Raw genomic sequence first — 14,791 nt, 5'->3', positions numbered from 1 at the left:
AGTAAACAGTCGGTTCTCATCTCAGCTGCCAAATTGTGTTTTTACTCAGATACATTTAAAAAAAAAAAATCCCTGAAAAACAAGTGAAGGAAACATTGCGGAGAGGGGGAAGTGCATTGTGCACTACATGCAATATGTCGAATCATGAAACCTGCAAATTAGAATTCAGAGACATGTAATAATAATAACTCTGTCCCCCAAGTCATTATATGGAGCCCCCGCCCAATCAAGGAGAATTGGGTCACTCTCACACTATGAATGAGTCTGTATTTAAAAAAAGAAACACATACTGGAGGTTTATTGTCACTTTAAAATTGGGAACTTTAGTCTTTTTTATGCCTTTTTACCCAAATATGTGAAAGAACTAAACATGAGCTATCTTATCAGTGTCAGCCCAATCATCGCATTGAAGCTTTAACATGTTCAACTCATTTTTAATCATTATAAATCTGCAGCATTAAAATAACTCCTGGTGGTCCTGCCATTAAAGGGTTATTAAACCCTCCATTTTTTTTTGCCTATATCTATTGCTAGCAAGCAGTAGATATATGCAAAAAGTATTTTTTTTAAACAAAAAAACGCTTTAAACTTACCTGTGTCTTCCCCGCGCGCTCCCGTCCGAAAATATGAAAATTCTCGGGCGGCCGCAAAGCCTCTTGGGGCGGGCGCATGTGCAGTTCACATTTTCGGCCGGGAGACGAGGAGAGACACAAGGTAAGTCTATGGACGCATACACATACTGTGGGACAGGAAGTGCCAGCAAGGACAGAGGAGTCAGCGCTGGATCGGAGACCCGCACCAGCGCTGGAGGGACAGATGAAAACGACAGGAAAGAAGATCGGATTAAGAGACATCATTTAAGGTAATTGCTTTCATCAACATTGGGGGGAGGGGAAAACATCTTTGACTTTAATGTCACTTTAAAGTGATATTAAAGGAGAACTATGAGGTGAGTGATTTCCACTCACCTCATAGTTCTAGCCGACCTGTGACAATGAGACTGTCACAGGTCGGCTCAGTAGTTCGGAAGGTGAGCGAACACATACCAGGTTCGCTCACCTCTCGATCCTGTCACGGCTCTCTGCCGTGACAGGGGAGGGGCTGGATTCCCCTCTCCGATCTGCCAGCGCTGACTGGCGGAACGGACGGGGGAGGGGGCGGGTACAGCTGGCTTTGCCTCTAGATAGGCAGAGCCAGCTGTCACTCACGCAGCTGGGCGGATCCCGTCATCTACGTCGGGATCCGCTCCGGCTGCGGCGTCTCAGTATACCGCGAGCTGTAGCTCGCGGTATACTGAGCTTAGGGTAACGGGAGGATGCTAGTTTGTGTCCTCCCGTTACCCTAAGGAGAACTATGGGGGAAAACACTGACCCCATAGTTCTCCTTTAAAGTCAAAAGGTTTTTAAGTTATTTAAAATGCTGATGAAATCACTTACAATGGATGCCGCTTCTTTATGTTTAAAAGTTTTCCCTGCAGAATCAGCGGGTCCCCTGAGCACTGACCCGGATATCCTGTTTTAGGGTGACTCCTTTCCCTTGCAGAGTCCTATGGAGTCACCCCTGTGTGTGCTGGTAAGCTGTGGAGTCTCCACAAACACAGAGGCAGCAGCAGGGCAAGACAATCCTCTGCTCCTTCATCCTATCTCCTCCTTCCTCCCTTCTACAAGCTAGTAGATGGACGGCTGCTGGAGACTGCTCTGTCCCTTATGACATTGTACTAGATAGGAAGTTCAGGGGAGCCAAACAAAGAGAGTTGGAGCTGTTTGCAAACATGATGACTGTAAGCGTTTGGACAAAAATATAAAGCAATACTTTGCTGGACAATGTATATTTGTTTGATTTGGATTCATTATTGAAAAACGTTTGAGAGTTTAATACTACTTTAAGATCCTTGTTCAGGCACTTCCTGATAAAGGGGGACAACGCTATGTCACTGTCACCCAATTGTGCTCCTGCCTTGTCACCCTATCAGGATTCCGATAGAGAATACAAGTGGCCATTTAAATGGATATTAGGCAGACGTGGTCCACTGTTGTCACCATCAAGATACCCACCCTGAGAAATGCCCTGCAGCCATCGCTGGAGTGCATGTGGACAGGAAGTGGTTGCAGGATATCAGCAGCATGGAGATGAAACAAAGGACGAAAAAAAGGGGAAAACTGTTTTTATATATTTTAAAAAAAGAAAGAAGAGATACACAGTACAAACTAAGGGGGTTATTAGCTGCCGAAGGCAACCGAGTGAATAACCGAGTGAATGTGTAAAGCGCTGCGCAAACTGTTGGCGCTGAGCCGAAGTGCAGATTGATCAGCTGCACGGCACTTGCTGCCGTTCGCCCCTTTGCTCATAGGAGCCGAATGGCAGTAAGTGAATAGCCGAATGGCGCCGAGCGGCGTTCGGCTCGGCTATTCTACTCAGTACCTCCGCCCAGCTATCACTTGTGCGGAGATCAGTCGGCTTCGGCCGACCTTTCTCCACGCTTCGGCTGTGAATACAGCTCAGCCGAGCTGAAGCATATTGGTTCGGCTTGGCTGCCTTCGGCTGCTGTACGGGCTATAGTGAATAGCCCGTACAGAAGCCCTTTGGTTCGACTGCACTGAAGGGTTCAGGTGGCCGAAGCGAGACGAAGGATCAGCCGAAGCTACGGCTGGATCCTTCGGCTCCGTCGTTATGAATGTTGTTCAGTTAGGACAAGGGAGGGCATCTCAGGCTCTCCAGCTGTTGTTGAACTACAAGTCCCATGAGCCATTGCAAGACAGTTACAGGCATGACTCCCAGAGGCAGAGACATGTTGGGATTTGTAGTTAAAGCACAGCTGGAGGGCCGGAGTTTCCCACCCCTGAATTAGGGCTTACATCTATATTAAATGCACATGCCTGCGTTCTATGGGCATCTTAATGGGGAACCATAGTCTTTTACCAAAATATGTGAAAGAACAACCAACCCTCTTGCCTGATGACAACTCTCCATAACCTGGCCTCTCTGACTCACAACGATAGACCCTGCCATCTCTAATGGTTGGAAACACCCACAATGCTCCTGGTGGCCAAGGCCCATGAGGGTTTAGGCTTTGGAATTCTGGGGCAGCAGTTTATATCATGTTAGTATAGACTTTATTTTAACCAAAATAATAATAATGTAATTTGGTAATGCATGCATATGATTCATTCATCTGTGGGGATTGTAATGACAGGTTCCCTTTAAGTGCATGCGTCGTATGAATGGGCTGCAAGGGGAACCTCCACCTTTGTGTTTGATATGAGCTATGAACAATGCAGGATGGTGAGAAATAACCCCCGTATGAGCGCATCAGCCTTTCCCTACCCCTGAGTGCTGCAAAGAGTATTATTGTGGGCACCACAGATCCAATGTGTGAGCTATAGCAACAGGAACATTGCAAATCCGTCACTGCATCTCCGCACACCTTTCTAATAGAGATAAAGGACATGAGGAGGTGTTGCAGGGGGTAGGAAACCTCGGCACTCCAGCTGCTCTGGAACTACAAGTCCCATGAGCCATTGCAAGACTGGCAGCCACAGGCACGGCTCCCAGGAGCAGTGGCATGTTGGGATTTGTAGTTTCAGCACAGCTGGAGTGCCGAGCTTGCCTACCCCTGCCCTAACCGGATGACATTTAGTTTGCACTGAGTATCATAAACATTCATTTAAAATAAAATCCTTCTTTTCACTTTTTTTTCTCCCCCTTTGTTACATCTCATTGCTGCTGATCTGAAGCCTCTTTGCAACCACTTCCTGTCTACATGCACTCCAGCAATGGCTGCATGACGTTTCTCAAGACAGGTTCCCTGATGGTGGCAACAGCGGACCATGTCTCGGTAATGTGTGTTGAAACGGCTACTTGTAGTCTCCATCAGAAGCCATGTGATATCTTAGAAGCGTGACTGAGAGACAGGGACAGAGTGTTGTCCCTCTATGACAGGAAGTGGCTGAAAAAAAGGACATTCAAATGAAATGAAAACAATTTTGAAATGACATCAACATGTTGAAGCTTCTATGAGATTTTAGTGATTGGGTTTGCATTGTGTGGAATGGCTGCTCTGCTGTCTGGAAACCACAGAAATGGAAGGTTGTGGAACATGATGCTTTTTACTGAGATTTGGCTTCATGGCTGACCTCCACCAACTGCCCTTTCTCCATCCAATGACAACCAAGTGTACTCTCAATGGAGGACAGGAGAAGAGAAGATGGCTGACCTTTGTCATGAGTCAGGGAAAGGAAGTCAACAGGAACAATGTGAAACTAAATCAGAGAGGGGCACTGGTGCTTCTCTAGCTGATAAGAACGGCCATCTTTTGGTATCTGCTCTGAGGCCTGGTGCACACCTAGGAGTTTTTCTGCAGTTGGAAAAGCGCTTTTACTGCCCAACACAAGAAATCCCGTGATTTTCAATGGCCCTGGTTCACACCTGAGCAGGAAAACGCCTGAAAGGGTACAGGAGCTTCTTTGGGCAGATAAAAGCGCTTTTCCTCCCCATAGACTTAATTGGTCTAAAACGTGCGGCAGAAGCATATTGAACAAAGGGGCGTCCCGAGGCCGGGCGACACCCCGAGCGGAGACCGGGTGTAACCCCCAGTGACATAATTGCGCATGCGTGTGACGTCACCACACGCGGTCATCTTGGTGATGGACACCGGCAGAGAGAGGAGGGCACCCTCCTCTCTCCAGACAGTGTCGGGCTCTCGGTCCATGACCCAGTGCCCGACGTTTTAGAGGGGAGTCACCCCTCCAATGGTGCCACCCGGGTGCGGGCCGCACCCCCCTTGTGATGCCACTGGTTGCACATTTTCGTGAGAGCTTTTGCACGTTTAAATGCGCGTTCTTCCATTGCCTGCAAAGTTTAGTTAGAACGCGCATTTAGAATGTGAAAAAATACTCACACACCCCCCCCTTCCCATTATATAGGGCTTCTTGGTCAGGAGTGCGATTGCGACTCTCTATTTAAAAATGTGCACAACGCGCATAATTGTGTAAATAACTGCGCGTAGAAACGAGCAGAAACAGTGCCGCCTAGGTGTGAATCAGGCCTTAAGTTGGCTCGTTTGTCAGAGTATTCGATGATGTCATCACTGAGTCAACTAATTTCAGTCACACCATCAAGAGTGCGTTCCAGCGCATTCGGCCTCTGGAACGCAACCTGGCCAGCTCACTTTGTTTTGGGGCGGGAAGGGGCGTGGCACTGCATTGAACTCAATGGCACCGCACCCACGCCCCCTACCCGCAGTGCCATCGCCGGCACCCGAACGCGTGGCACATTAGTGCCTGCGTTCCGGTCCAGTGTGATCTGCAAAAAATGCTGCATGCACTGGAACGCACTTTTGATGGTGTGACAGGGCCCTAAAGAAGGACTCCGGGAATTTAAAAAACGTATTTTGCAATGGGGCTAACACCGCTGCAAGGGTTCAGTGCTACTTTTGTCTACGGGGGGCTCAAATAAAGCTGGACATTTACTAATGAAACTATAAATGGAGTACAGGGTCACTTTAAATTGGTCCCAACAAGAAACATTACACTAACTGGCACCTGACTGTAAACTTAAAGTGAGTATTGGAGCAAGAGATTCAGCATGGCAGCCATGCAACAGGTATTTTGATACTGAGAGCTCAGCAATCTTAGCTCCATGTTTCTGTCATGACAGGTTTTTTTAATCCCTTAAAGATAAGCAAATATTGTCCTTATACAAGAGTCATGTGTATTCTTCCTCGAATCTCGGTGAGCTTTGTGTATTTCTTCCAGATCTGGGCTGTAATCCAGTGTGACACTCTGAGCTTCCTGTCATAAAGACCGCTCACTGCTGCTTTTTCTCCTTGTGCAGGTTGACTGGTCTTGTCTCCACTCCCTCCTGTAATAAAGACCGCTCACTGCTCCTCTCTCTCCTGGTGCAGGGTGACTGGTCTTGTCTCCGCCCCCTCCTGTAGTTATTGCAGGCGGCCTGTAGTGGGTGGAGCCTGCTGGGTCCCTCCCACCGCTCCGCTCTCTGCACAGGCTATGCACAGCAGTGTGCTGATGCCATTGCTAATGCTACAGGGGATTTATATAATTTGTGGCTATAGAGAAATATATCTGAATGAAAGTGTTTTATGCCAGGTGTTTATTTTTAACCCCCCCTCCTCTTAAAGGGAACCTGTTCTGTGCACATAGCCATACATTTGGGCTGCACAACAGAAATCACTTGATTACCCCATCCACACTGAACTGCGTGACTAGAGGAATCTCCAATTCTGACTATTGTATTCAGACAGCCGCTGCTCCCAGAAGTAAAACAACAGGTTCACTTACCTTCCCCCTTCCCCAGCACCAAATACTCACCTCCCTTCTGTTACACTGACACTTCATTCAGCTATCAAGAGTGAGGGGGGAAGGCCCTCCGTAGGCTGGAAGCCACAACATTGGTGAAATGTACCAGAATTTTATTAGTACACCAATCTAAAGGTGGCCATACACTGTGCAAATTTCAGCTATTTCATCAAGAACTGGCCAAAATTCGCACAGTGGGTGCTGTTGGCACTCTTTCAGCCTCCATCCTTCAATCAGCTGATCCAAGGATCAAATCGGAAAATCTTTCTATGAACAGCAGCAGTTCTACAGACCCAGTAACTCAGCACAGGGATGGTGGGAGCCACTCATAATGAACACAGCAGGTCTACAGAATATGGAACTTAGCACAGTTATGGCCGGAGCCCCTCATAATGGGCACAGCAGGTGTACAATCATGGGAACTCAGCACAGAGGTGGTAACAAGTCCTAAAAATGGGCACAGCAGGAATTCAGACCCAGGAACTCAGCACAGGGATGGTGGGCACCCCTCATAATGGGCACAGCAGGTGTACAATCCTGGGAACTCAGCACAGAGGTGATCACAGGTCCTAATAATGGGCACAGCAGGAATTCAGACCCAGGAACTCAGCACAGGGATGGTGGGAGTCCTCATAATGGGCACAGCAGGTATGCAGACCCAGGAACTTGGTGGGGGGATTGTGGGAACCCCTCAAAATGGGCAAAGCAGGTGTGAAAGACATAAGTCTCTGCGAGATAGAAGAGACAGTCGAGGGGATTTTAAACTTCAGCATCCATCAACAGCTGACATATTTGTTCTGGGTGAACTGACCCTTTAAGAGTGAACTCGTATCACCAGACAGTATTCTTCTGTTGCTATACAGACAGACAATATCTAATGTATTTCTGTAGTTGTATTATGAAAACTTGAATACCTTTTAAATCATTCAGCTCAGATTTTGGTAGCAAAACCTTTGAAAAAGTAAAATATTGACAAGGAGACCTGTAAACAGAATATAAATCATTCACTGGTCAGTACCAAGGTAGAAAAACAGATATGGGCAAGCTGTTCCCTTACAGTCCGGAGGCAGGAAGGAAGCATGCTGGGAATTGTAGTGTTAAGATAACTGGGTTTCTGTAGGTTTCCCAGCCAGCATTAGGAGGAAGTAAATGAGCAGGGGAGAAGGGTTTTTGGAAGCAAGTAGTGGGCACAGAGGTAGGTAGCCAGAAAACTGGATGGCAGACAACTGGCACAGCATACAGGTAGGTGTTGGGAACTGTTGGCAGACAGATAAGGAGGAGGGGGGGCAGTAGATGTCTGCCAGGAAGGATGGGCACAGGCTGAAGCTCTAGACGTCAGCATGGTATAGAAATGTATATGCTACCAGGGGCAGCTGGTGGAGGATGGTGGGCAGGTTTAGCTAAGAAGTAGTTTACACATTATGGGGAAATATAGATAGATGAGAGTGGTAGACAGGGGGTTACAGTTAGAAGTGAAGGCAGATAGCACAACAGATAGGTGGGCTATGCAGTGGGTAGTAGGTGGCATTAGACAGTAGAGGTAAGCGGATACTCCAGACAGTAGGGATGGACAGGGCAGAGCAGTGTTCTTATACCAGTGACAACAGATACATTTCAGGAAAGATAGATGGATAGATAGATAGATAGATAGATAGATAGATAGATAGATAGATAGATAGATAGATAGATATAATCATTGCATATTGTATACATGGCAGCAGAAGCCCACAGATAAGTCAGGTAGGTGATTGGTGAAAGCAGCAAGTAGAAGATGATGGGTAGATAATAGTGACATTTATAAAGTAGGTGTAGACAGGTAGCGATGTTAGCGACTCTCGTGTTGGGTGTAGTTGGTCTAACAGAGTGTGCAAGTAGCAGAAAGGTGACTCATAGGTCCAGTTGGGAGGTAGCTGGGGTAATATTGGGGGTAGGAGGTAAGTAGGGGTTCCTTCTGGTGGGAAAGTTATTGTGGCAGTAGTTGGGATATTAGTTGCTCCTGAGTCTGGTTAGGTAATAACTGGGGAATGGGGGGTAAGTAGAGGCTCCTGGGTCCAAAGGAGTAATGGTTAGGGTAAGAAGTGGCTTCTGTGTTCAGGGTGGCAGTAATTACGAGAGTAGGTGGAAGGAAGGGGCTCCTGAATTTGGAGGGTTGGTAGTTATCTTAGTAGGTGGCTGATAGGGATTTCTGGGTCTGAAGGGACAGCAGTTATGGTAGTAGGGGTAGGTATAGACTCCTGGTTTTGGAAGGGCAGTAATTATGTGGTAGTATGGGGTAGGTAGTGGGTCTTCAGTCTTCAGGGTCTGGAGGGACAGTAGTCATGCTAGTAGGGGGTATGTAGAGGCTCATGAGTCCGAATGGGGCAGTAATCATGGAAGAAGGGGTATGTAGCGGCTCCTAGATCCAGATGTGAAGTAGTTATGGAACTAAGGGGTAGGTAGCAACTCCTGGGTCTGGGGGGGACAATATTTATGGTAGTAGAGGGTAGATAGCCGCTCCTGGGCCATAGGGACAGTAGCTATAGTAGTAGGGGGGTAGGTAGCAGCTCCTGGGATGAGAGGGACAGCAGGTATGGAAGTAAAAGGTAGGTAGCAGCTCCTGGGTCTGGAGGGACACTAGGTATGGCAGTAGAGGGTAAGTAGCAGCTTCTGTGTCTGGAGGGACAGTTGGTTTGGTAGTAGGGGGTAGGTAGGGGCTCCTGGGCCAGAAGAGGCAGTAGTTAGGATAGTAGGGGGTAGACAAGGACTCCTGGGTCTGGAAAGGCCGTAGTGATGATAGTAAGGAGTAGCTCCAGGGTCTAGAGTGACAGTTATCATGGTAGTAAGGGGTAGGTAAAGGCTCCTGGGTCTAGAGAGGCAGTAGTTATGATAGCAAGGGGTATGTAGAGGCTCCTGGATCGGAAGGGGCAGTAGTTATGGCAGTAGAAGGTAGGTAGCAGCTCCTGGATCTGGAGTTGCAGTAGTTATGGCAGTAGAAGGTAGGTAGAAGCTCCTGGATCTGGAGGGGCAGTAGTTATGGCAGTAGAAGGTAGGTAGAAGCTCCTGGATCTGGAGGGGCAGTAGTTACGGCAGTCGAAGGTAAGTAGAAGCTCCTGGATCTGGAGGGGCAGTAGTTATGGCAGTAGAAGGTAGGTAGCAGCTCCTGGATCTGGAAAGGCAGCAGTTATGATAGTAGGGAGAAGGGAGGGGTTCCGGGGGCCGGAGGGACAGTAGTTGCGAAAGTAGGGAGTAGGTAGAGGTTCCTGGGTTCCGGAGGGACAGTAGTTATGATAAAAAGGAGTAGGTAAAGGTTCCTGGGTCTGGAGGGACAGTAGTTATGATAGTGGGGAGTAGGTAGAGGTTGTAGAGTCTGGAGGGACAGTAGTTATGATAGTAGGGAGTAGGTAGAGGTTCCTGGGTCTGGAGGGACAGTAGTTATGATAGTAGGGAGTAGGTAAAGATTCCTGGGTCTGGAGGGACAGTAGTTATGATAAAAGGGAGTAGGAATAGGTTCCAGGGTCTGGAGGGACAGTAGTTATGATAGTAGGGAGTAGGTAGAGGTTCCAAGGTCTGGAGGGACAGTAGTTATGATAGTAAGGAGTAGATAGAGGTTCTTGGGTCTGGAGGGACAGTAGTTATGATAGTAAGGAGAAGGTAGGGATTTCTGGGTCTGGAGGGACAGTAGTTATGATAGTAAGGAGTAGGCAGGGATACCTGGGTATGGAGGGGCAGTAGTTATGATAGTAAGGAGTAGATAGAGGTTCTTGGGTCTGGAGGGACAGTAGTTATGATAGTAAGGAGTAGGTAGGGGCTCCTTGGTCTGGAGTGACAATTGTCATCTTAGTAAGTAGTGGCTCTAGGGATCAGAGGGACAGTAGTTATTGAAGTAGGGGGGTAGGTAGCAGCTCCTTGACCTGAAGGGACAGTAGTTATGGCAGTAGAAGGTAGGTAGCAGCTCCTGTATCTGGAGGTGCAGTAGTTATGGTAGGGGGGGGGGGGGGTAGGTAGGGGCTCCGGGGTCCGGCGGGACAGTAGTTATGGCAGTAGAAGGTAGGTAGCAGCTCTTGGATCTGGAGGGGCAGTAGTTATGGCAGTAGAAGGTAGGTAGCAGCTCTTGGATCTGGAGGGGCAGTAGTTATGGCAGTAGAAGGTAGGTAGCAGCTCTTGGATCTGGAGGGGCAGTAGTTATGGCAGTAGAAGGTAGGTAGCAGCTCTTGGATCTGGAGGGGCAGTAGTTATGGCAGTAGAAGGTAGGTAGCAGCTCTTGGATCTGGAGGGGCAGTAGTTATGGCAGTAGAAGGTAGGTAGCAGCTCTTGGATCTGGAGGGGCAGTAGTTATGGTAGGGGGGGGGGGGGGTAGGTAGGGGCTCCGGGGTCCGGCGGGACAGTAGTTATGATAGTAAGGAGTAGGTAGGGGCTCCTTGGTCTGGAGTGACAACTGTCATGGTAGTGAGGAGTAGATAGTGGCTCCTGGGATCAGAGGGACAGTAGTTATTGTAGTAGGGGGTAGGTAGCAGCTCTTGGATCTGGAGGGGCAGTAGTTATGGCAGTAGAAGGTAGGTAGCAGCTCCTGGATCTGGAGGGACAGTAGTTATTATAGTAGGGAGTAGGTAGGGCTCCTGGGTCAGGAGGGACAGTAGTTATGATAGTATGGAGTAGGTAGGGGCTCCTTGGTCTGGAGTGACAACTGTAATGGTAGTAAGGAGAGTAGATAGTGGCTCCTGGGATCAGAGGGACAGTAGTTATTGTAGTCGGGGTGGAGGGACAGTAGTCATGATAGTAAGGAGTAGGTAGGGGCTCCTTGGTCTGGAGTGACAACTGTCATGTTAGTAAGGAGTAGATAGTGGCTCCTGGGATCAGAGGGACAGCAGTTATTGTAGTAGGGGGTAAGTAGCAGCTCCTGGATCTGGAGTTGCAGTAGTTATGGCAGTAGAAGGTAAGTAGCAGCTCCTGGGTCTGGAGGGACAGTAGTTATTATAGTAGGGAGTAGGTAGGGGCTCCTGGGTCAGGAGGGACAGTAGTTATGATAGTAGGGAGCAGGTAGGAGCTCTTGGGTCCGGAGGGGCAGTAGTAATGATAGTAAGGAGTAGGTAGGGGCTCCAGAGGGGCAGTAATTATAATAGTAAGGAGATGGTAGGGGCTCCAGAGGGGCAGTATTTATGATAATATGGAGTAGGTAGGGGCTCCTTGGTCAGGAATGACAACTGTCATGGTAGTAGGAAGTAGGTAGAGGTTCCTGGGTCTGGAGGGGCAGTAGTTATGATAGTAAGGAGTAGGTAGGGGCTCCGGAGGGGCAGTAGTTATGACAGTAAGGAGACGGTAGGGGCTCCGGAGGGGCAATAATTACGGAATAGTGTGAATAAAAGTCGAAGTAGCAGAAAGAAGACTCACGTGTCGGGCGGGATAGTGGAATGGGCCCCGGGCCCCACACAGCCGGGCAGAAGGATGTAGAGCATCGACAATGGACACCCCAAGTTCTCCGGCCAGCTCTTCTCCTACCGTTCCCTCTCTGATCGGAGATTATCTTTACCACGATCCGATCCCGGATTACAGCCGACCAATCACAGCGTGAGGACGCCCCCCCCCCTTTAACCCCCTACTGCTGGGGGAGTAATACTAGCAGACAGCACTATGTAGGATCACATCGTGTCACTCCACCATCCCTGTGTGCGACATTCTATACTCCTCCTCTGTACTGCATTCTGCTCTGTGTGTGCGATATTCTATCACTTCACTATCATTGTACACCTCCTCCGTACTGCATTCTGCTCTGTGTGTGCGATATTCTATCACTTCACTATCATTGTACACCTCCTCCGTACTGCATTCTGCTCTGTGTGTGCGATATTCTATCACTTCACTATCATTGTACACCTCCTCCGTACTGCATTCTGCTCTGTGTGTGCGATATTTTATCACTTCACTATCATTGTACACCTCCTCTGTACTGCATTCTGCTCTGTGTGTGCGATATTCTATCACTTCACTATCATTGTACACCTCCTCCGTACTGCATTCTGCTCTGTGTGTGCGATATTTTATCACTTCACTATCATTGTACACCTCCTCTGTACTGCATTCCGCTCTGTGTGTGCGATATTCTATCACTTCACTATCATTGTACACCTCCTTTGTACTGCATTCCGCTCTGTGTGTGCGATATTCTATAACTTTACTATCATTGTACACCTCCTTTGTACTGCATTCCGCTCTGTGTGTGCGATATTCTATAACTTTACTATCATTGTACACCTCCTCTGTACTCTGTACTGTGTGTGCGGCATTCTATTATTATGATTGTTTTATTCTTATCATTGTTATAATTATTATCATCACTTCATACACAGTTTTGTTCCTCTGGTGTGTGTGTCTTACACTTTGTATCACTTTATTTCACTAAGGTATATCACTTTATTAATCATCCATAGTGTATTTCCCTATATCTATTTCTATATCTATTTATCTATCATGTATTTTATTACTATTATTATTATTGTCATCACCTTATACGCAGTACTGATCCTCTGGTGTGTGTGTGTTGCACTTTGGATGTCTTTATACACAATACAGCCCCTGTACTCTATTCATCTATATTGTTCACCATGACAGAGAGGGTAAATCTTCCCAGCAATAAAAAAATCTGACAGGGGGTCTAATCCTCCCCTTCTTTATCCAAAACAAAACAAAGAAAAATTACATTTGGCTTTAGATGCACTTTAAGTAGCAGTATCCCCAACGTGTTCAACTATGTTTCCCACAGAATCCCTTCTAAGTTTTACCATTCAATGTAGAAGAAGTTAATGGCAAGGCTCGCCTCCTGTCTTTATTAAAATTCCACTTTTTCTGTCCCCAAGGCTAGAATAATTTACAATTGCATTGCATGCTGTCTCGATGGAAGGTCAGGCTGAGGCGTAGGCAGAAGGGGCAGCTGCCTTTGGCGTTTTATCAGGAGGGGAGTGGGTTTCAAAAAGTGTAGCTATGGCACGAAATGAGTTCACAGCTAGTAGGGAAGGGGGCACACTTTGGGTGTTATAGGACTTTGTCCTGGCATTGCCTCCACACACATCTTAAAAGGGAATATAATAATATATCAGAATATTTGTATTGTGCGGCTGCTGTGGAACTACAAGTCTCAGCATGTCCTGCCTGGTTGCTAGACTCACAAGTCCCAGCAATGATTGGTCTGCTTCGCTTCTCATCCCTCCCCTGCTCAGGCGTCTATCAGTAAACAATTTCTACAATGTAATATTAGACGCGTCTTTATCTGATATCTCCCTTCAAAATAGAACCATCTGGGTGCATTTTAATGACTAAAAGTCATCAGATGCAAACACTAACATGGTGCAAGGAGCAAAAAAAGTGTGCGGAATCCACAGCGTCCAATCAGAATTCATCCGGTGTTTGTGCCGCTTCAGTAAAGTAAATTCTGATTGGCTGCTATGGGTTACTGCAGCTTGCATTTTGAATCATTTGATTGAAGCCAGAGACAAGAGGCAAAGAGCATGTTCAGAAGGAGGTCAGGAAAGAAAGTCAAATATGGAGGGTGTCACTGACTTGCAGATCGGGAGTTCTGACTTCTAACCTAAAGGTCCCCACACACCTTACGATAATCGTACGCTAATCGCGGGAAATCCCGCGATCGTACGATTATCGTAAGGTGTGTGGAAACCGTGCGCCCTCTACTACTGTAGGGCCGCACGACTTTAAACTTATGAAGGCTGGGCACACACCTTACAACCATCGCAAGACTTTTGTCTTGCGATGGTTGTAAGGTACTTAAAAAAACGTACGATCTGCCTATCTTGCATAGGCAGATCGTACTTGCGATGATCTCAAGCCACGCCCCCTGAGGGGCGGGCTTCCGATGACCGCAATGCCGAACGGGCAGTTATATAGTTGGGCTTTCACTTGGTCCCAAGTCAGTAAAGAAGTCAGAGGATGACCATGACATCCAGGCAACTAATATTTACAGAAGGAGGTCATCTTTGTGCCCCTGAAATGGCTCATTGTAGGAAATGTTCCTCGCCCAGCCGCATGCGCATTTCTTTGTGTTTTCTTTGTTTTGGACTTTTCCACTAGAAATGTTTATCTGAGATGTACATAATGTGCAGGAAATGCAGCCAATCAGAGATAAGACACATTGCAGATAATCTGAAAGGAGTCGGTGAGAGATCACCGTGGGAAGTACAGCGACCCCATACAAGAGCGTCACTGATATTACTGGCCAATCACAACAACATCACTGGAGTCAGTATGGTTTGTCAGGGGTCATAGCTAGTGGGGTAAGGAAGCTGCTGGTCCATTATGACCACTAGCACTGCTATCTTTCCCGTCATCCCCTGTCATTGGATAGATGGAGCTGGTACCGTGCAGTCACATGACCACAGACCACCCTGCCATAGGATAAAGCCCAGAAGACACAGAAGTCCTGGAATGGTGTTCTGAGCCTTTGCACTCTGGCTGATCTACAGGAATACTGGCTGCAGTCTGTATGGGGGGGG

General features: G+C 47.6%; 1 protein-coding gene across 1 annotated transcript in view; it reads right to left on the bottom strand.

Annotated features, from left to right (window-relative positions):
• Positions 1-11,746, bottom strand: part of CACNA2D4 (calcium voltage-gated channel auxiliary subunit alpha2delta 4) — a 169,104-nt gene extending 157,358 nt beyond the window's left edge. The window contains exon 1 of the mRNA XM_018576417.1: positions 11,682-11,746. Coding sequence (XP_018431919.1) covers positions 11,682-11,746 — 65 coding nt within the window. The remainder of the gene's footprint in view (positions 1-11,681) is intronic.
• Positions 11,747-14,791: the final 3,045 nt, after the last annotated feature.

Source organism: Nanorana parkeri, unplaced genomic scaffold (assembly GCF_000935625.1).
Source record: "Nanorana parkeri isolate BGI_ZX_2015 unplaced genomic scaffold, ASM93562v1 scaffold67, whole genome shotgun sequence".
NCBI lineage: Eukaryota > Metazoa > Chordata > Amphibia > Anura > Dicroglossidae > Nanorana > Nanorana parkeri.
The sequence above is the reverse complement of the archived record's forward strand: the minus strand, read 5'-3'. Positions and strand labels throughout refer to the sequence as shown.